The sequence below is a fragment of the Scleropages formosus genome, chromosome 22 (assembly GCF_900964775.1).
Source record: "Scleropages formosus chromosome 22, fSclFor1.1, whole genome shotgun sequence".
Classification (NCBI taxonomy): Eukaryota; Metazoa; Chordata; class Actinopteri; order Osteoglossiformes; family Osteoglossidae; genus Scleropages; species Scleropages formosus.
The window spans coordinates 1,371,053-1,392,147 of record NC_041827.1 but is presented as its reverse complement, the minus strand read 5'-3'; the positions used below and the strand labels follow the sequence as shown (position 1 = coordinate 1,392,147).

The window sequence follows — 21,095 nt, the reverse complement described above, 5'->3', positions numbered from 1 at the left end:
TGAGCTACTTCCAATGATTTACCCATTTTTTCAGTGTGGTAATTTTTACTGGAGCAGCTGAGATTAAGCACACTGCTCCAGGACATCACAGCAGGAAGGGGCATTCTAACCTGCAACCCTTCAGGACAGAGAAAGCAACTCTAACCACTACACCCTCTACTCTGAGGCTCTCTGAAAGCTTCTTCTGTGTTGCTCATAACCTTTAGACCCTCACTGTGTTACCAACCATCACTTCTTCAACATTGCTCTTAAGATGGTGTGTCTTGCTTTCTTGAACTTTCTTTTGTTAAACAATCCTGTCTTAGTCCAGTCCTTGGTTGATTTTACCTCAGCTGTCACATATAGTATCATCCTGGATTGTCAGCACCTCACTGAAATCGTGTGATCTCATGAGCACTTATTTTGTCAAACTAAAAGATATGAGCTGAATAAATAATAACACTGCTACCATACGAGCCTCCTTTCTTCTGTGTCATCTGAATATGGGATCTGCCTTCCGCCTTTTTTATTTCTCTTCCAAGTTTTTTCATATCTGCTTACTACGAGGGGGTTTCTAAATCTCTTGTTCCAAAAGGCCAAGTGTGATCATTCTACAAGATACTGTATACACACTATTTGCTGCAGGAGACTACTTTTTGCATGATTTGGAAAGAAGTTTAGTTGTGTTTTCCCTAAAAAAAAAATTTAGTCAAGGAATTCCTCATGAGACATGACCTAAGAGTCTCAAATCCAGGTGTTTAACTAAAGCATTACCTTCTCCGCAGTAAAGTAAGTCACAAGTGTAGGTATTGAATACTGAATAAATACCTTTCTTTATGGCTCCTGGATCATTCTTTATTTCCTTTTAATTTATTTCTTTTGAATTCTTAAGAAAACAGCATGAGAGAAAGAGTGTTTCCACTAGACTGAAGGAAATATGTTTTCTGTGCATGATCCAAGTGCACTTCTGCCACCATGGCTATACGATCACTATTTTTGCTGTACCTTGACAAAATTCCCCCTGCAGTATCCCAATGAGACATCTCCCTGTTTCAGGTCCTTGAATGGAGCAAAAGAAATAGAAGAATTTCCCAATCTCATCGGCACCACAAGCCTGGAAATTCTGTAAGTTTCTTTTGTTCGGTACTCTCATACTGTCACTCTCCCCTTTCGCACAGCTCATAGCACAGCCTGCTGTAAACTTCTACCACAAAAACTGTGACAGTGTTAGGGCCCAAGTTCAGAAACAGCATGGCAGCATCAGTTGTGGCAGAAGTGAGAGGTTTCATGTGGGTTCTTCAATGTTAATGTTTTCACAGCTATGAAGGCCACTCTAACTAGCTCTGGATGTACTAAGTTCTACGGTATACAGGCAGTCCCTGGATTACGAACAAGTTCAGCTCCTCAGTCTGTCTTTAAGTCGGAGCTGTACTAAGTCGGAACAGTCAGGTACCGTTCGTGTCTGATGTCAGTTGGTCAAATGTTTGTCTTAGTATATCATGTATTTTCCTATGCATAAAAAACATTAAACAGTTCTGGATACACTAAAACATCTTTAATATAACAATACAGTAATAATGAAAATAGTACAATGTAATGATATAATGATAATGATAACAATAATAATAAAAAACACACACACATTTTCTGAACCGCTTGTCCCATACGGGGTCGCGGAGCCTACCCAGCAACACAGGGCGTAAGGCCGGAGGAGGAGGGGACACAACCAGGATGGGACGCCAGTCCGTTGCAAGGCACCCCAAGCGGGACTCGAACCCCAGACCCACTGGAGAGCAGGACCCGGCCCAACCCACTGCACCACCACACTCCCTTTTTCCACAATAATAATAGTAATACAGTAAATGTAGCTACTGTATTTATTATAGCGAGAGACATAGAATGAGATAATAAATGTTACTACTCTCATGATGAACAAAAGACAAGGAGGTTGGACCCAAGTGCAAGATCGTTTATTTAAAATCAAAGGACTAGACATGTTCTCGTGATTGGGGACAGGTGTATGGTTGGTCGATCGGCAAACTGACAGAGGCAAGGATCCAAAATCGTGGTCGAGGGACAGGGCGGGTGGTCGTTATCAGAAAGACCTGGAACGGGATTGGGGAATAGTGGGGGACAGGACTTGGAAGAGCAGAGAGGGGGAGGTTTGAGAGAACGTGCTGGGGGGGAGTGTCTGGAGTGAGATTCTGCAACTGGGAAGAAGTGTCTTTTGTAGCCAAGAGAGTGAGAGAGAGTGTGTGTGTTTGTGTGCACGAGTGCAAAACATTAAAGAAAGTTTAATGTTCGCTTTTCCAATGTTTGTTGGCGTTTCACCTTTTTCCGATCGCTTTTTTCCATTTTACTTTCAGTCATGATCGTTTCTCTTTTCTTTGATGTATCACCATCACTTGCATCACATTTACGCTTTGGTGCCAAGGTTAGGAGAGAAATGACAGAAAATTAAAGCCAACCCGGGGACTGTAGTGGGAGGTTCTTCTTTCATATTGCCTCGTTCTGGTATAATAAAAAACCAACATGGTGGCGCCCGCAGTATTAAAGAAATGTCTGTGTTGGAGCTTAAACGTGAAGTGTCTTATAACCCCAAGAACACTACATGGTGGCAGCGGTGATAGAAAGGACCAGCGAACATACACAGTCCCAGCGGAGGTACCAGCTAGTTGTAGGCTGTGAGTACGGCATTTTCCCGTCCTTCACCCCGCGTGGCAGCAAGTCAAGTGCACCGCCGTCGGCGCATTCAAGCCGAAATCGCTTCATATTACTGTCGCCACTCAGCAATAATCGCCCGTAAAAATGGCGTCGAGATATCCAGTTATGCAGTGGGATGCTGTTGATCTCGCAGAAGCGTTTAAGCTGTTCAAGCAGAAGATGTTGCTGGTGTGCGAGGATAATCATAATCATAATGGCTTCGCGAACGGTCCCGATGTTGCGAGGAAGATTAAAATAGCGGTCGGCGATGAAGGACTACGGAGACTGAATGTGTCCGGCTTGACTGACGACGAGCAGAAACGTCCCGAAAAATTATGTGAGTTATTTGAAACGCAATTAGGTTGCTGTGAACTTCAGGATTCACAGATTAGTGGATTAGTGGATTCACGGATTTAGTGCAGTATCGACAGCGGTAAAATGAAACCCCGATGAGTTCGTCACTAGAACCCGAGCACAAGCAAACTGGTGATCTCTCCGAGGACGAAATGCAGGAGAGAATCGTGGAACTTGTCATAATGAGCACGCCCATGGATAACTTCCGCAGAGAGAGCTGTTGGGAAAAGAAAAAGGCTTCACGCTTCAGGACATGCTCATGGAAGGCAGAAAACATGAAGCTGCACTTCATCGGCACCCGCCAGTTACAGACTCTACGGGAAAAGAAAATCGATCACATCGGGATGAAAAAGCCATGTGGCCGTTGTGGGCTACACCACAAACCCTGCGCATGCCTGGCGTATAAGGATGTGTGCAAGGGCTGTGGGAAGAAGGGGCATTGGAAGAAGATGTGTCAATCGGAAAAAGGTAGAGAATGTAATGAGAGACGAAACAGGCCTGAGAAGAGAGATGGCAGGAGGAAAAAGGGTGCAAAGAAGGTTGATGCTGTGAGGGCAAGCAATGATTGCTCCAAGGCAACCGATGACAGCTCCGAAAGCTCCGAAGATGAATTTGCCGAAAAGTTTCATAGCATAGACATACACAGCACAGAGGTTCACACCCGAGATGAAGCCTATACAACAATTAAAATCAAATATCCTGGCTGCAACAAGTCAAAACTCATGAAAATAAAAATAGATCCGGGTGCACAAGGGAATGCACTCCCACTCCATACCTTCCGACAGATGTATGGCAATATTGACCCGACAGAGGTCCTGAAACCGATGGGTATGACGAAGCTGACATCTTACAGTGGTCACTCCATACCATCTTTCAGGAAGCTCCCCATGCAATGCAAATATGACATGTCTGGGTGGGTGAGTACAGAATTCCATGTCATAGATGCTAATGGCTCAGCGTTACTCGGGTTACCAATGTGCACCGCCCTGAATTTGCTCACTTTCAATTGCCGTCTCGAATCCTTAGAAAAGGCTCCAATCAAAGTGAGCGCTACAGAGGATCTAGTAAAATTATACCCAACGCAATTTGACACGATTGGTAAATTAGAAGGCCCAGCACGAATCATTTTGAAGGAAGACACAGAGCCACACGTTGATCGCCCAAGAAAATTTAACATCAACCTTAAACCAAAAATTAAGGATGAGCTCTGTCGCATGGAGAAACTAGGGGTCATCAAGAAAGTGAGAGAACACACAGACTGGTGTTCCAGTATGGTATGCAGCCTCAAGAAAGACGGGTCACTCCGTTTGTGCCTGGACCCTAAGAGACTTAATGAAGCGATCAAGAGATGTCCCCACAAAACCCCTACATTAGAAGAGGTAAATCCTGAATTCCATGGAGCAAAGTGGTTCAGCAAGCTCGATGCTAAAGCTGGATACTGGAGTGTACAACTCGATGAACAATCACAGGCGCTTACTACATTCCGCACACCCCTAGGGCGTTATTGCTTCACACGCCTACCTTTTGGCCTCAGCATAAGCCAAGACATATTCCAACAGCGCATGGACGAAATCTTGGAAGGCCTGGAAGGGTGTGTTGGAATTGCAGATGACGTTTGTGTATTTGGCAAGACAGAAGAAGAGCATGACAAACACCTATTGTCACTCCTTGAAAGGGCGAAGGAGACAGGGCTGGTGTTCAACTCGGACAAGTGCTTCATAAAGCAGAGACGAATTGCGTTCTTCGGGAATGTTTACAGCGAAGATGGAATCTCACCAGACCCAGATAAGGTAAAAGATATAAAAAACATGCCTAGCCCACAGGACAAGGAAGATCTCCAACGCTTTCTAGGACTACTGAAATACATGGGTTCCTTCATACCAAACTTGAGCCAGAAATCTGCAAGCTTGCGTGAGTTACTGAAAAAGGAAACGCCATACGACGGGTCGGAAGATGACCACCAAGCCTACAATATGCTCAAAGATGCAATATCAGAGCATTCTAGTATGGCATACTTTGACACCACGACTTCAGTAACACTTGAAGTTGACGCCTCGCTGAAAGGACTGGGTGCGGCACTCCTACAAAACGGGCGCCCAGTGGCATTCGCGTCAAAGACCCTAACTCCTACTCAAGCTAATTATAGCAACATCGAACGGGAAATGCTTGCACTTGTGCATGGAATAGAGAGGTTCCATACTTACCTATATGGCCGGCATTTCTACATCAACACAGATCATAAGCCCTTGGAGATGATCTGCAAGAAACCAATAATAACAGCCCCACCAAGACTGCAGTGCATGCTCCTCCGAATCCAAGGATATGACTTCACTGTCACATATAAGCCAGGGCATCTAATGGTTCTGACCGACATGCTATCACGACTGCCAACCCAGAGGACAACACCGCTGTGGAGGTGGAACCAACCGTCCACGCAATCACCTTTGACCTCGTAAACTTCAGCCTCATGAAACAAAACGAGTTGAAGGTCGAGACTCGACAGTGCCCCGTCTTCAATGCACTTGCTGAGGTGGTGTACCAGGGATGGCCTGAGAAACTCACAGAGCTACCCAGTGATCTGCGAATATTCTGGCCATATCGAGACACAATCGGCATCGATAATGGTATTCTCTTTAAAGGAAAGCAAGTCATCATTCCAGAAAGAATGAGGCATGACATCTTTACACAGCTTCACAGGAGCCATCTTGGTATCGAGAAGACAAGACTGCTTTGTGAGGGATTCTGTCTACTGGCCGAACATGAACAAGGATATAGAGAGGACTGTAAAGGCATGTCAATTCTGTCAAGAGGATCAAGACCAAAACAGAAAAGAGCCAATGATCGAGAACGAGGTGCCACTGAAGGCATGGCAGACTATTGGGACAGACCTTGTTGAGATTAAAGGAAGGCAGTTCATCATCATCGTGGATTATTACTCAAAGTATCCATTTGTAAAGGAACTACAAAGTCCAGTGGCATCCAAGTCTGTCACAAACGTTTTCAAAGAGTTATGTGGCATGCTCGGAAGGCCTGACCAAATAAGATCTGACAACGGCCCACAATACTCAGCAACAGAATTCACTAACTTCTGCAAAAAATGGGGTATAACACACACAACATCGTCGCCCCACTATCCCCAATCCAACGGTTTTATCGAGCGCCAAATCCGAACCGTGAAATCATGCATTAAAAAGTGCATAAAAGCCAGAGTAAGCATATCACAGGCTCTTCTCAACATTCGCGCCACTCCAGTTGACAATAAACTTCCATCCCTTGCAGAAATGCTGTTTGGCAGAACTATTGCCACCCTTCTGCCATCACGAAAAGGAGACGCGGATGACAATGTCAAACACAGGCTCATGCAGAGAAATGCGACAATGAAGCACCAGTATGATGCCCATGCCAGGAAAGATCCACTTCCACCACTGTACCAAGGCCAAGAAGTGAGGGTCCTGGACGATTCTACGAAAACCTGGACTCCAGGGAAAGTCATAACTCAATGCCCAGAACCAAGGTCATATGTTGTTGAGACTTCCAGCGGCGCGTCCCTAAGGAGAAACGGGAGACACTTGAGAGAAGCGCACCCACCACCAAGTTCAACCACGTCGCAAAGTGACACACCCCAGATCACTGATGATACCACGCAAGAGTGCCCAGTTACCAAAACCGAGGTGGGAAATCACCCTGGTGTGATCTGTACACGATCTGGCTGTACCGTTAAGAAACCAGACAGATATCAATAAAGGAAAAGAACACAACACGATAAAGAAAACATCTCAATACGAGTAAGACGGTCTGCCCCTAGGTAACTTTACTGATAATTTCTGAGAATATTTCTGTTCCATTGTGAAGACATAAAAGGGCACGAACTCTTGCTGTCTTATGTTGTGTATATTAGTTATGTTCACACTTTTCATTTAGCAGTGTAACTTGGGGGGGGAGAGTAAGCTTGTACATTCCTTTTGTGAAAGCATTGTTATGTTGAGGGATATTATTGATGGGTCTTGCAGTTGTATATTCCAATTGAAAGACCTTTTCAAAGTTTGTAAGTAACTTTGTCTAATCTGATATTTGTTTTCGTTGTATAATGAGGGGGATGTAGTGGGAGGTTCTTCTTTCATATTGCCTCGTTCTGGTATAATAAAAAACCAGCATGGCGGCGCCCGCATAATAAAGCAGTATTAAAGAAATGTCTCTGTTGGAGCTTAAATGTGAAGCATCTTATAACCCCAAGAACACTACAGGGACTACCTGTATAGCTACTACTGGGTTTTACATGATTGGTTAGTTAACACTAGTCAGTTGATTTGTTTATTTTAAACTTTCTTAACAAAGCTTGAGTGTTACGCAATTCGTGGTTGTGTTGTTTATGGTATTATAAGCCTTTGTAGTTGCATGGTGACATTTATTTTTATAAGCCCAAAACAGATGACCTGAGGTTAAGGGCTATTATAGGCCCTATATGTAGCTGGTAGCATAGTGTTTAGAGCTACTACTTTCAGACCCAAAGGTTGCAGGTTTGAATCTCACCTCCAGCTGTAGTACCCTTGAGCAACGTACTTACTCTAAATTGCTCCAGTAAAATTACCCAGCTATACAGATGGGTAAGCAACTGTAAGCTTCTAATAATTGTAACATTATATGTCACTTCGGAGAAAAGCGTCAACTAAATGAATAAATGTAAATTTTTTGCTCAAGGGTCCTACAGTAGTAGGTAGGATTCAAACCTGTGACATTTAGATCCAATGTCATTGGTTCAAACCTCTACGCTATTAACTATCCCCAATATAATCACATGTACTCATTTGTCTCTTCTAGGTGCCTCGCTGGGACTGGACTCATTTCTCTGCCACAGAACCTCTGTGAGCAGCTTCCAGGCCTGAAAGTGCTGTGAGCAACACCTTCTGACTGAAACCCTAACTGACTTCAAAGTCTCAAACAATTATACTTTGTTCTATCTTAATTTTCTTTTAACATGAAACAGGAATGGACTTTCCAGTGTCAATATAATTTTTTGAAAATATAGGTTTCATGTGCATGCTCGGTATTTTACAGAAATTCATTGTATGATCTCCACATCTCCAGGGTAACAAGCGTTTATATTTAGTTTGGGTGTGTGCTTAGAGCACTCCATCTACTGCACTTTGTTCTGCAAAGGTAAGGTTAAACATTTTAAAGATTGTTGTTATTCTCTTCACAGTGAACTGTCTCAGAATCAAATTGAAGTCCTTCCCAGCTTTTACCAGTGTGCATACCTTCAGGAATTGTATGTTTTCGCATTGTTTGTTTTTTTGTTTTGGTCACTACCTTATTTGATTAAATCATACTCCTTCCATACTTGAATAATTACGGTAACATGATGAGGACCCATTGTCATCCTTGGACTCCACAATTTGCACTGATGCTTTGACTGTCAGTGAACACATACATATATGTGTTATATATCAAACATATTACTATAGAGTGCTGTGAATGTCAATTACACTTTATTTCACACTTCAAAGCACTGTGTGCACACAGACTTATCATTTTGACAAACAGAAATTCAATATAGCAGTCAGAAACAGAGGTGCTTCTGTTTTTGTCTGAACTTTCTGCAGATACCTCAAGTCCAATCTCCTGCGGGAAATCGGAGCCAGAACTTTCCATCAGCTCTACTCCCTTCGGTCATTGTGAGTAAACCAGTACAACTCCTTTCAGCCCCTAGTCATCTAAAGAACAAGTGCGGGTGGAAAATTAGAAACATTTGAGTTATAACACACCATTTAAAAAGTTTGACTTTAAATTTTTAGTAACCTCACTACTTAAATGTTTTATAGAAGTAATTATGAGGACCTGAAAAGCTCTCAAAGCTTCAGACTGTAAATCAGCAGCTCACACCACAATGCATTTACCACTGCACAACCTCTGTTTTATTTAATGCATTTACATTTATTTATTTAGCAGACTATTTTCTCCAAAGCAATTTCCAATGAACTCTATGTAGTGTTATCAGCCCACACACATTATTCACCACGGTGACTTACACTGTTAGATATACTACTTACAATGGGTCACTCATCCATACATCAGTGGAACACACTCTCTCTGTCACTCACACACTATGGGTGAATTCAAACAGCATCTCCTTGGACTGTGGGAGGAAACTGGAGCACCCAGAGGAAACCCATGCAGACACGGAGAGAACATGCAAACTCCCCACAGACCAAGCAGGGATCAAATCCACGTCCTTTCACATCACCCAGGCACTGTGAAACACCAACACTATGCATGGTGCCACCGTGTTGCTGCAATAGCAGCATGCCATAATTTTAGGTTCTTTAAACAGAGTGCTTTCTTATAAGGAGATATTTTCTACTTTCTTGTGATGCCAGCAATGTTCAAGCCATATCAGTAGACCAATGAAACTCATGTATGTGGCCCAGGAACCATATATGTGAACCCTACACATTGTCCACATGAACAGAAGCTTATTTTGCCTCTCTGGCTCTGTTGCAGGGACTTAAGTTACAATCGCATCTCAGCTATTCACCAGGACGCCTTTGCTTCTCTCAAGTCCCTGTCCAAGCTGTACGTCTTCATATGGTCGAGATCATTATGTTTTTTCAAGTGTTTCTCACCATTTTTATGTCCCTGTACCCATATTTTTGACTGTGCCAAAAAGGTAGTAATTTCTGGCATTTGTCCTGCGTATCTGTCCACTAGAGAAACCTAGATGGCCCTTACTCCGAACTCTAATCCAATTTTTTATGTTTTCTATCAGAGATCTGACGAACAACCTGCTGACCTCCATGCCAGCCGGACCACTCAGAGGACTTACACACCTCAGTCTGGGAGGGAACCTGGGTCTCTCTGGGTACCTGCAGGAGGATGATCTCCCTGCTATCAGGTGAAGTAGAACACTTCAAGGTAAAAACTTACATGGCTTACAAACTCATTGTTCTCCCGAGATGCTCCAGCTTCATACTCTGTGGTGCATCTGGATTTTGTTCACATTATGTCATAGAATGTACTGAAGCCAGATCTGAGCATTCCAAGTTCTCAGTCTTAAAACATCTTAGGAATCAACAACTGTTGACAGAAGTGCTGTGAGTAACTGTGGGAAGTTAAACTGCTTCCAAGTCTCTGAAAAATTGCAGTATTACAGTCACCTTCTGTACTGTTTGGGCAGCTAAAACACAGTGGAAGGAAGAGCAACATGTGAACATGGCTATTATGAGGTAACAATAACATTGTAACTCTGTGGACATAACAACAAAACTCTTGGTTTCGACATGTATGTTTTAGGCTCTGTAATCTACATAACCCAAAGCCAGATGGCATAAAGGTGGTGTAATTAGAAATTAAGTGCATATATTCAATTCCAATTCCAATTCGATTTATCTTTATAAGGCACTCTGTGTCACTGCGAGAAAAGCGCTCTCTGAAAATAAATTGAACTGAATATCTTCCATATTTCAACACTACATGTGAGATCTAGAGAAAAGGATCTTGCAAATGTCAACCAGTTTAACAAAGTAGGTGTTTGGGAGAGAAAACCAGACTGTGTCACACAAGTCAGGGAGATGACAACCACTTTATCTGCTCTTGTCTTGGCAGGGTCATTGAAATGCCATACGCATATCAGTGTTGCAATTTTGGATCCTGCAACAATAATTACTTTCTGGGGAGCCAAAACGACCATGAAGAGTTGCATGAGAGGACTGCAGCTCCTTTCTCCAAGCTTTATGCAAACCGTAAGGCACCTGGGAAGATATTTTTAACTCTTCACTTCTTGTGTAAAGACACACAAACACTACATTATAACAGTTAATCACGCTCATAGGGGAAAAGTTTGCGACAGTTGGTAGTGTAGCAGTGAGAGCTGCTGCCTTTAGACCAAAAGGTCACGAGGTTTAATCCCCCCTCCAGCTGTAGTACCTTTGAGCAAGGTACTTACCCTAAATTGCACCAGTAAAATTACCCACCTGGATAAATAATTGTAAGCTACTTTAGAGAAAAGTGTCAGATAAATGAGGAAATGTAAAGTTGAAAGGTGATTGATGTTCCAATAAAAATATATTCCACAGGTAAAATTTGCTGACTCCCATATTAAACCGATGCTCTTTCTGGAACATTTTTACATGGTCTCGGTGCTCCACAATTTACACATTAAAAAATAGTGTGATGACTCTCTGCATCTTTGTGTACCCATACCTTTTTGGGAATTTAGCAGATTACCATTACATTTTTTAAAGATTACATTACATTTATCTGACACTTTCCTCCAAAGCGACTTACAATTATTTACGTATTTATACAGCTGGGTCATTTTTCACTGGAGCAATTTAGAATAAGTTCCTTTCTTAAAGATACTACAGCTGGAGGTGAGAGTCAAACCCACACCTTTCGGATCTAACGGCAGCAACGCTAATCAATACACAATCAGCTGTCCTAATAGCTGCCTGAGTAATACATTATTTTTTAATTAATTTATAAATCAGTGATTTTTATTTAGCAGTTAATAATTGAATAGAATGCAGGTTGTTACATCAAAATCTATCATTTCAGAGAACTTAGACTTGGAGGAATTCTTACTGGAGGCAGAAGATAAGCTTCAAGTGGATATTTATTGTACACCCATTCCAGGTGAATAAGTGATTATCAAAATAATGTAAAAATTAAGAAAACAAAAAACACTTTAAAAGTCCAGTTTCCACCTTTGAACATTGTTATATTTTTTACTTTTTCTAGGGCCTTTCAGACCGTGTAGATACTTATTTGACAGCTGGATTGTTCGGGTGGGAATTTGGGCAATCACCCTCACCTCTCTGGTGTGCAACAGCCTGCTGGTGTGGACGGCTGTCTCCCCGTCTGGCTGCCATTCCCCAGTCAAGGTTCTCGTCGGCTCCATTGCTGGAGCTAACTTCCTCACGGGGCTGTGCACAGGCACCTTGGCGCTGGTCGATGCCTGGACCTTCGGGGAGTTCTCCCAACATGGGACTTGGTGGGAGTCTGGGCCTCTCTGTCAACTTATAGGCTTCATCTCAGTCTTTTCCTCTGAAGCTTCTATCCTCTTCCTCGGCCTGGCCATTTTGTTTTGCAGCTTCACGGCTTCTCACCTTCGAGTCTATGACAAGTTCCACTTTACCCACATCAGGGCAGGCATCGTTGTCTGTGTAGTCCTCTCATTAGCCATTGCCACTTTACCTGTCTTAAAAGTGGGGAGGTACAGTATGTCACCTCTGTGCCTACCTACCATGTTGCAAGAGGGTCAGTCCAGCACTCTGAGCTTTACAGCGGGGCTCATCATAGCAAATGCCCTCTGCTTTATGTTGATCACTGTTACAATCATCAAGCTGCTCTGGCACATGAGCAAATGTTATTCTGTCCATCTCACCAACTTTGCCATGATAAAACACTTGGCCTGGCTTGTCTTCTCCAATGTCCTCATTTACAGCCCCATCATTTGCCTGACTTTTTCCTCCCTGATCGGCCGCTTACACATTAGCTCAGAAATTGTAAAGTCAATCCAACTTGTCCTAATGCATCTCCCAGCCAGCCTCAACCCTCTGTTATACATCCTGTTCAGCCCGTACCTTGTGGATGACCTCCACCAGCTTTGGAAGACCTCCCTTTCCACACAGCCCAGAACACTGCACTTGTTTTACATGAGGCAATCCATGCAGACTTTGGTGCCCATCCCTGATGTGGATGTGATTTTTGACACCTGTCATGGCACAAAGCCAAAGTCCTCGAATAAAAAAACATGTCCAGTGGTTACTGTCACCCCCTGCCTTCCATCGTCACCCCTCCCCCGTCCATAACCAACAATATGCTCTAAGTAACAATATATATTTTTAGTCGCTGTTCCTTTACTACCAATTACTCCCTATCATATGTTTTATATCTCATATATAAATGTACACTTGGAGGCCAACAGTGTCTGTTAGTCATCACATGTGGCACCAAAACTGTGGTAAAATACATTTCTATTTGAGGCAAAAGTACTCAACTTTTTGTTGTTTTATTAAGTTGCACTGTGTACAGTGTTATGATTATACAACAAAAGCAGAACAGTAAATTCTTCAGGGGGAGAGAAACACTGAAAAACATATTGGCATTTCCAGCTTGTCATGAAGGAGAAATATATATTTACACATGATTTAGAATATTGTCTATTTCCAAAAACTTTCAATGTTAATTTTGTGTGTATTTAATCTTGACAATTGCATTGTGTCATTATGCTATCCTGTAGCCCTTTTTTGTATTTTTTTAAATCTTATTTTATTTTACAGATGTATAATGTGTAGGGTCTACATATTATGAAATCCACTCAACATAAATTATTTTGCATTCTAAAATCCACTCATTATATAATCATATGACAAAAGCAACAGACTTAAGCAAGCCTGTTCTTCCCATAACACCAATTACTACTTATATTTATATCATACTTTTATATTTACATTTCTTTATTTAGCACACACTTTTCTTTCAAGCAACTTTCAATGGATACAAGGTAGTGTTATCAGCCCACACACCTTATTCACCAAGGTGACTCACACTGCTAGATACACTACTTACAATGGGTCACTCATCCATACATCAGTGGAACACACTCCCTCTGTGTTACTCTGGGGAACCTAAACAGCAAGTCTTTGGACTGTGGGAGGAAACTGGAGCACCTGAAAGGAACCCACACAGAAACAGGAAGAACATACAAACTCCACACTGACTGAGCAGGGATCAAACCCACATCCTCTCACATCACAGCACTACTTGCTGTGCCACCAAGCCACCCATATGAATTACACACACATTTTCTGAACCGCTTGTCCCATACAGGGTCATGGGGAACCAGAGCCTACCCAGCAACTCAGGACATAAGGCCAGAGAGGGAAGGGACACACCCAGGACAGGACGCCAGTCTGCCGCAAGGCACCCCAGGCAGGACTCAAACCCCAGACCTACCAGATGAATTACTTTCCAGAATATTCAGTTTGTGCTCCTCTTAAAAAACAAATGACACAATGTCTTGTCAAGAATGTTATAAACAGAACCAGCATTATTGATACATTGTACTGACACATTATACATTGTATTGAGACATTATGTTGTATTTGCCATGTGTATTAGTGAGGCTGTATGCATATCAATTGCATATTGGTTTAATGTACAAATGACTGATTAAATTTACATTTATTTGCTTGGCAGACACTTTTCTCCAAAGCAACTTACAATGAACACTATGTAGTGTTACTAGCCCACACACCTTATTCACCAAGGTGATTTACACTGCTAGATAAAATATTTACAATGGGTCACTCATCCATTCACCAGTGGAACACACTCTCTCTGTGACCCTTACACACTATGGGGGAACCTGAACAGCATACCTTTGGACTGTGGGAGGAAACCCACACGGACATGAGGATAACATGCAAACTCTGCACAGACTGAGCAGGGATCAAACCCACCTTCTCTTACACCACCCAGGCACTGTGAGACAGCAGTGCTAATCACTGTGCCACCATGCCACCTGTGGTCATGCTGTAAAAGTAGACTGGAAGAGGGTGTATCAAACAAATTAACTGGCACATTCATGGAGAAAGTGAAAAGCCATAATTAAGTAAATATAAAAGTAACTGGTGCTTGACTCTTGTTTTCTCAGTTTACTGCTTGGCATTTCCCGCTCAAAATGTTTGTCCAATGGTCTCCGTTTTCCCTCAGTTCAGTTTATATCACAGATAACATGCTTTACATTGTTACAAATGTAAAAAAATGATTTGCAATCTTGTGATTAGAACAACAACAGCAACAACTATAATAATAATAATAATAATAATAATAATAATAATAATACCAACGCAATAAACATATTTATTTACAGTTATAATTATTGGTCATTCTCTTGGGGTGAAATGCTCCAATAATTTAACCCTTATGATGGTCTTTTACCCAGATCTCACTGGGGAATTCCCCTCCCACACCTCCACCTGCACCCCAATCCCCACTCCCCCACCACCCCCACCATTCCATTGACTGGATGTCACCTTCCACAGTGTGCCACCTCCCCTTGCCCCTTAACTCTGAGCGGATTCCAAACTGCTGAGTGTGTGGCACAGACCCCTAATCCGGCTAATCCGGTGCTGGATTAGGGTCAACCAGGACTGCTGTCTCTCACCCCGCCACCTCCCATAATCCCTTACTGTCTGTCTACAGCTGAGGGACGCTACAGATAATGAGATGTGGCCACAAGGCGCTCAGTCTGAAAAAGGAGTGCTCCCCCCATAATAAAAACTGTAATGGACCATCTTCTTCTCATAGGCAAGAATTTGAAACAAAGAAATGTCACAAGAGCCACTGTTTAATGGACTGAGAGAAGTTTTGCTGCGACTGCAGGTTTCACAAGGAAGCTTTATCCCAGAAGGTGACTCAAGTTCCTCAGGGCTTAACTTCAGCTCTTCAAGTCCTGTTTTCTTCTCTGGATCTGCTATTGTCATTTTCCAGTTGTTCACTGTGTCGTTCAGAAACAGCACTTTCTGAGAGTAAAAACAGGAGGAGAGAGAGAAGAAAGAGAAACATCTTTGAATGACTGGAGGAGGAAGGAAGGAGAAAGCAAAGATGTCTAAGGAGGAGAGAGTGGAGCAGGAGCGGGAGATGGAGGCACAGGAGATGACTGACGAGGACGAGGCTCTTCTGAGCTTCAGCCACTACAGTGCGACACGTTCCACCATCCCCTGGGAGCAGCGCACCTTCAAGGAGAGGGTCATCCATCACATAGATCGCGCCTTTCTCTTATTCCTTGCACTCTTCCTGCTGGTGGTGGCTGGGGAGGGGATCTACAAGATATGGTATGTGACAAACTGGCAGAAGTTGTACAAGTTCATGCTGGACACCATCTCCTACCTCCTCACCCAGGAAGAAGAGGAGCAGCTGATGGAACTGTAATGTGGGATGCAACATCTCCAGCTTGTCATTTTGACTGCCTTTCAGGGCCTCGTATGACTGTCACACTATTCACTCATATTCCATGCTGACATTCAGCGATAGAGGGACAGGGACATAAAGACGTGTTTCATCCCACAAGCCTCACCAATTTCCACCAAGCAACTCCACTACCATCAGCACTGCAGTCCAAACAGTTCTCTGGAGGTGCTTTGCAATATTTAATATATGAAGACTTCACCTTTGAGCCATATGCAACATGTGTTTTTGTTAAATTATTAATACCATTTTTGTTTTCAACTGATTAAAAAGATATGGTTTTTGAAAACAGCAAGAAATTCAGCATTTTTTTACCTCTAAACTTTACTGCAGATTACTTGTTTTATCCTGAATACAAGCATACAGCATAATAAAGGTGTTTTGTGGTTTAACTGAATAATGAGTTCTGTATTAGTTGAATCTTTTCTTATCTTCCCAGACTGAAATAAATAGCTCCACAGTAATGCCATGTAACTAGCAATATTGCAAAAGAGGGCAAATCAGTGATTTCAGGTGATGCAATGTTGTAGTTCCTTTCATTTAGTAATAACAGCGAACATTAACATGTGGAGGAAAGCAGACTAATTGTGTTAGATGCATAAGTTTTGAGATACTTTGATGATATAACACAGCAAAGACAAATACAAATAAATACATGACTATGTGACCATAATGTCTCCTTTCTGTTCTTCTTCATGTGTTAACCACAGTTTTGGGCACATTCCCATCACATTAAAAAACTGACTTTGTCAGCTTTACCATTAATCATTTACAAAGGGGAATTCCTGTACCTAAATTATTTATTTAGGTCCACTGGTGAAAACACACAGCTCATCCTAGAGATTGTAACGCATTTGCCCTTCACACTCTTCAGTGTTTTGGCGCTGTGGGTGGAAACCAGATAGCTCCGAGGAGACTGACACAAAAATGGAGAGAATGCGCAAACTCCACAAAGAGAGACCACAAACGCACCTACGTCCAAACGCACAGCCCAGGAATGGGGGCACCAGCGCTATGCACTGCGCCACCGTACCACCCCAGTGCACAAATCAGCCTTTTGTATTGGCGCGACTGCACTTTTCGGGAGAGGCACAGCGCCCTCTTGTGTTCCTAGTGGACACTGACAGGTGAAATTGCCGCCATGTGTAGTGCGGTCAATATCCGCCAGCCTGAGAGAATGAGTTTTATTAGCCAGTGTGCTCACGCACACAAGGAATTTCTTGTGGAATCTGATGCCTCCAGAATTTACAGACAACAGCCGACACAAATAACATATTTACAGAGTATAAATAATAGTATATATACAAAAAATGTGAATAAATAAGAAGTAAATTACAAAAGTGATGGGATATTGACTTATTCTTGTTGCAGTGACAGGAGACCTATAGGAAGTGTAAAACTGTTCATTAGAGTGATGGCCTTAGGGAATTAAAAAAAAAAAAAAAACTGTTCTTGTATCTGGTCGTTCTGGTGGACAGTGATCTGTAACGCCTGCCATAAGGGAGAAGTGTAAAGAGTTTGTGCCCGGCCCCCCGGGGTGTGTGGGATCAGTGACGATTTTGTGTACTGCATATGACTGAATACACACACACACACACACACACACTTTCAGAACCGCTTGTCCCATACGCGGTTGCGGGGAACCGGAGCCTACCCGGTAACACAGGGCGTAAGGGGAGGGGACACGACACACCCAGGACGGGACGCCAGTCTATCGCAAGGCACCCTAAGCAGGACTCGAACCCCAAACCCACCGGAGAGCAGGACTGTGGTCCAACCCACTGCGCCACCGCACCCCTGCTGAATATAGATAGAGTACATCAATAATGGCAATAAAGGAATTTTAAGTATACTGCACTATATATTAAATACATTGTGCAGTTGCGCTGTGCTTTCTTGCGTTGTCTCTAAACACTGCGGAACAAAATTGTCCTAAGGCTATCGTCACCGCGCCGCTCTCGCCGTATCCATGTTTTTCTACTGCGCATGCGTTAAGTAATTTGTACCTCATAAGCAGTACAAATAGATATTATTTTTGTTTTAAATGTTTCAAAGATATTTAAACCGCTTATATATGTTTTACGTATTTTTTGTTGCACGATTGATACAGTAGGGAGCTGAGCAACAATGTGACCTTTGACCCACGTCTGCGAAGAGCGGAAATCTTCCGGCGGAACGACGTTTCTCCTTCTTTGCCTGAGTCCCGAGCGGAATCGACGTTTCGTGTCTTTCTAGACTTAAAGTAGGTGAACTATTTATCAGTTATACATTTGGAAATTGAACAACTTTGTAATAAGAGTTAGTATAAATTTGCGGGGTGTTAGCAACTGCTTTTCAGAGAGAGAGAGTTGAGTAGCGTTGTCTGTCTGCGTTAACTTGCTGCTCACGGCGCGCTCTGTCCGCGTCCGTTGCGTTGTTCATGTGCTCGTGAGCGCGGACGACAGCCGAGCAAGATTACCACTTGACTTGTTTGAGCACTTCTCTACATAAACATGACTCTCTGGCTACAGGTCAACATTCTCCTCATCGAATCGACTGGCCTGTGAATGCTGAGTTAGGAACTAGTAGTGAGACAGTAGCCTATATTTAGCCTAAGAGAGAGTGCGCAATAAGTAAGCGACAGCGACTCCGACTCGACACGAGTCGTCACCCGTGTTGTGAGACCTTTGACGCACGTTTAGCTTTGAGTTTGGGCGATTTAAGCTAAGGACCCTTTTTCTCTGTAGAATGCGTTACGTGGCCGCTTACCTTCTGGCTGTGCTGGGCGGCAACAACAGCCCTTCAGCCAAAGACATCAAGAACATCCTGAGCAGCGTGGGGATTGAGGCAGACGACGAGTGCCTGAACAAGGTGATTTACTCACTACTGTACTGTGCCCTTCAGAGCAACCGAGACTCTTGACTGTCTCAAGGACTTCTTTTGACACCACATTCTCTGACTGTCCTTAGACATCAGATCTTTAAAGTTTCCCCCTTTGGCCATAATTTCCATAATTGTGTTTGATAAATGTTTCTTTTTTGCAGGTCATCAGTGAGCTGAATGGAAAAGATGTCAATGATGTATTAAATGCAGGTATAAGACCCATTTAGTCCTTGCAGTTGCAGAATTCAATAAAGTGCTTGTGTCGCAGCAGCAGACATAGTGGACAGTGCTGCTGCTTTCCACTCAAAGGACGGGTTCAAAGCCTACCTTTTGTGAGGCAGTTAATCTAAACTGTGGTAGTAAGTAATTACTGAGCTGTATGGGTAAGTTGTTAAATGGTTAATATTTATTTATGCTTTTTTCAAAAGGAGCATAGAATGTGCGTTAAAGGCAGATTGTTTGTTTATGGACATTGCTTTGATGAGCAATACTCTAATGCTAAATATATTTGTGTATGTGCGTATTATTTTGGGTACAGGTCTCTCGAAGTTAGCTTCCGTGCCGGCAGGTGGTGCAGTTGTTGCTACTGCAGCTGCTGGAAGTGCAGCTCCAGCTGCCGGTGCTGCTCCAGCCGGTGAGTGTGCAGCTTGATTGCCACTGTTGTCATTCGTTAGTTGTCTAATTGCAGATGTTGCATAATACTAGATCATTAGGTAACTGTTATTTTGAAAGCATCTGTCTAGTCTCAAAAAATATAGTACAGAAAGCTAACCCCCCCCCCCCCTTTTTTTTTTTTTTCCAGTAGTAGAAGAGAAAAAGGAAGAAAAGAAAGAAGAATCAGAGGAGTCTGATGAAGACATGGGCTTTGGCCTCTTTGATTAATCTTTTTTTTTTTTTTTTTTTTTTTTTTTTTTGAAGAAAAAGCAATAAAAATTGGAAAACAAACTTAATTTGTCAAATTGTTTTTTCTTTCCAAAATCAAATTGAAGGTGAGCCATTATTTTAATACCAACGCATGACACTGGTTACAAAGTGTCTCCATTCCACGATGTTAATGTGTCTTTGTAGGAAGGTGATCAGGAATCGTCTGTTCTCAATTTTATGCACCTACTCTTGTGATGAACATCAGTGCATATAGTGGAAAGAAACTTTTTACTTAATCACATGTCTGCTCTTTCTCCTAATGTAATGCACAAATTGTATTTCTCTATGTACGTTGCTTTGGAGAAAAGCATCTGCTAAATGAATACATGTAGACCAGAAAAATATCTTCTGAAAGGTCTTATTTCTGATAAGAAATAATGGAAAAATGTCAATTGCTTTGGATTAAAAATGCATTCCATCACTTTTGATTTCTGGGAGTTGGGCAGTATAATTATAAGAAGGTTTGGGAATATAGTAACTTCTGTTGGAGCCAGATTCAACAGCAGCCCTGACCTTCCTCCATGACCTTGTGGCAGAGATGTGTCCCTGTGTTGTTTAGCCAGAACTGATATTTTCACTGGATTCTATATGACTTGTAAAACATGTTATGCAGCTTGATATTAAGAACATGAAGGTAGCTGAAAGGGTTGGTGTTCATAGTTAAGGCTCATTCTATAGCTACTTAAATGTAAAATGATTTTTTTTTTTTTTTTTTTTTCCCCTGTTTTATCTGATGTCTAATGCTTTGGTGAAAGTCTACAAATGCAGAACCCATGTTTATTCTCTCAGTTGTTGCAAACCACCCAATCATTGTCTTAATCAAGACAAGCACACGTTGGATAAAAACCAGATTCCAGAGAAGCTACTGAAACATAAGAGCATGCAAACACCACACAAAAGTTAAGTGTAGGTTAAAAGGCTGGACCTTGGAACTATACCCCTTACATGTTGCATCTTAAATTATTCATGATCATTGTCTATGAAACAGTCATCCAAAAACCCAGTTGTTTTAGGGCTTTTTTTTTTTTAAATTCAGTTTAGTCAATGTTATATTGTATTACTGAGGAAAAGCGTGCTGCTCTAGGTTACATAGGAAATTCTGTTACTTGATCTGGGAGTAAAGCTTTGCGTCCCTTCATCAACTAAGTCACCTACTACCCACATCTGAAGAGTTGAAAAAGAGCAATGTGAATCCTGACCACAACGCTGAGGTCTTTCATTCTTCTTCAGTGAGATCAGGCTTCTTATGGCTGCCGGTCACTCTTTTCTTCAAACACATACCGGTCACTGTTTTCAAAGTGATT

The 21,095-nt window shown here is 42.4% G+C and overlaps 2 protein-coding genes across 3 annotated transcripts in view; both read left to right on the top strand.

Annotated features, from left to right (window-relative positions):
- LOC108918247 (leucine-rich repeat-containing G-protein coupled receptor 6-like) overlaps nt 1–12,937 on the top strand; it is a 35,455-nt gene extending 22,518 nt beyond the window's left edge. Inside the window, exons 11-24 of the mRNA XM_029247947.1 lie at nt 1,036–1,104; nt 3,248–3,864; nt 4,063–5,106; nt 5,433–5,660; nt 6,316–6,479; nt 6,616–6,707; nt 7,855–7,926; nt 8,237–8,302; nt 8,637–8,708; nt 9,535–9,606; nt 9,800–9,925; nt 10,636–10,772; nt 11,587–11,664; nt 11,770–12,937. Of these exons, the coding sequence (XP_029103780.1) occupies nt 1,036–1,104; nt 3,248–3,864; nt 4,063–5,106; nt 5,433–5,660; nt 6,316–6,479; nt 6,616–6,707; nt 7,855–7,926; nt 8,237–8,302; nt 8,637–8,708; nt 9,535–9,606; nt 9,800–9,925; nt 10,636–10,772; nt 11,587–11,664; nt 11,770–12,842 (3,910 nt within the window). The 3' untranslated portion in view covers nt 12,843–12,937. The remainder of the gene's footprint in view (nt 1–1,035; nt 1,105–3,247; nt 3,865–4,062; nt 5,107–5,432; nt 5,661–6,315; nt 6,480–6,615; nt 6,708–7,854; nt 7,927–8,236; nt 8,303–8,636; nt 8,709–9,534; nt 9,607–9,799; nt 9,926–10,635; nt 10,773–11,586; nt 11,665–11,769) is intronic.
- Nucleotides 12,938–18,149: 5,212 nt separating this feature from the next.
- On the top strand, nt 18,150–19,781 carry rplp2 (ribosomal protein, large P2). Of its 2 annotated transcripts, none has more exons than XM_029247876.1 (5): nt 18,150–18,247; nt 18,732–18,855; nt 19,029–19,077; nt 19,406–19,501; nt 19,673–19,781. In XM_029247876.1, the coding sequence occupies exons 2-5, from the start codon at nt 18,733–18,735 to the stop codon at nt 19,747–19,749; spliced, it is 345 nt and encodes a 114-aa protein (XP_029103709.1). In that variant the 5' UTR covers nt 18,150–18,247; nt 18,732; the 3' UTR covers nt 19,750–19,781. The 2 variants fall into 2 exon arrangements, with proteins under 2 accessions (XP_029103709.1, XP_018580987.2); XM_018725471.2 differs by having other exon boundaries at nt 19,670–19,775.
- Nucleotides 19,782–21,095: the final 1,314 nt, after the last annotated feature.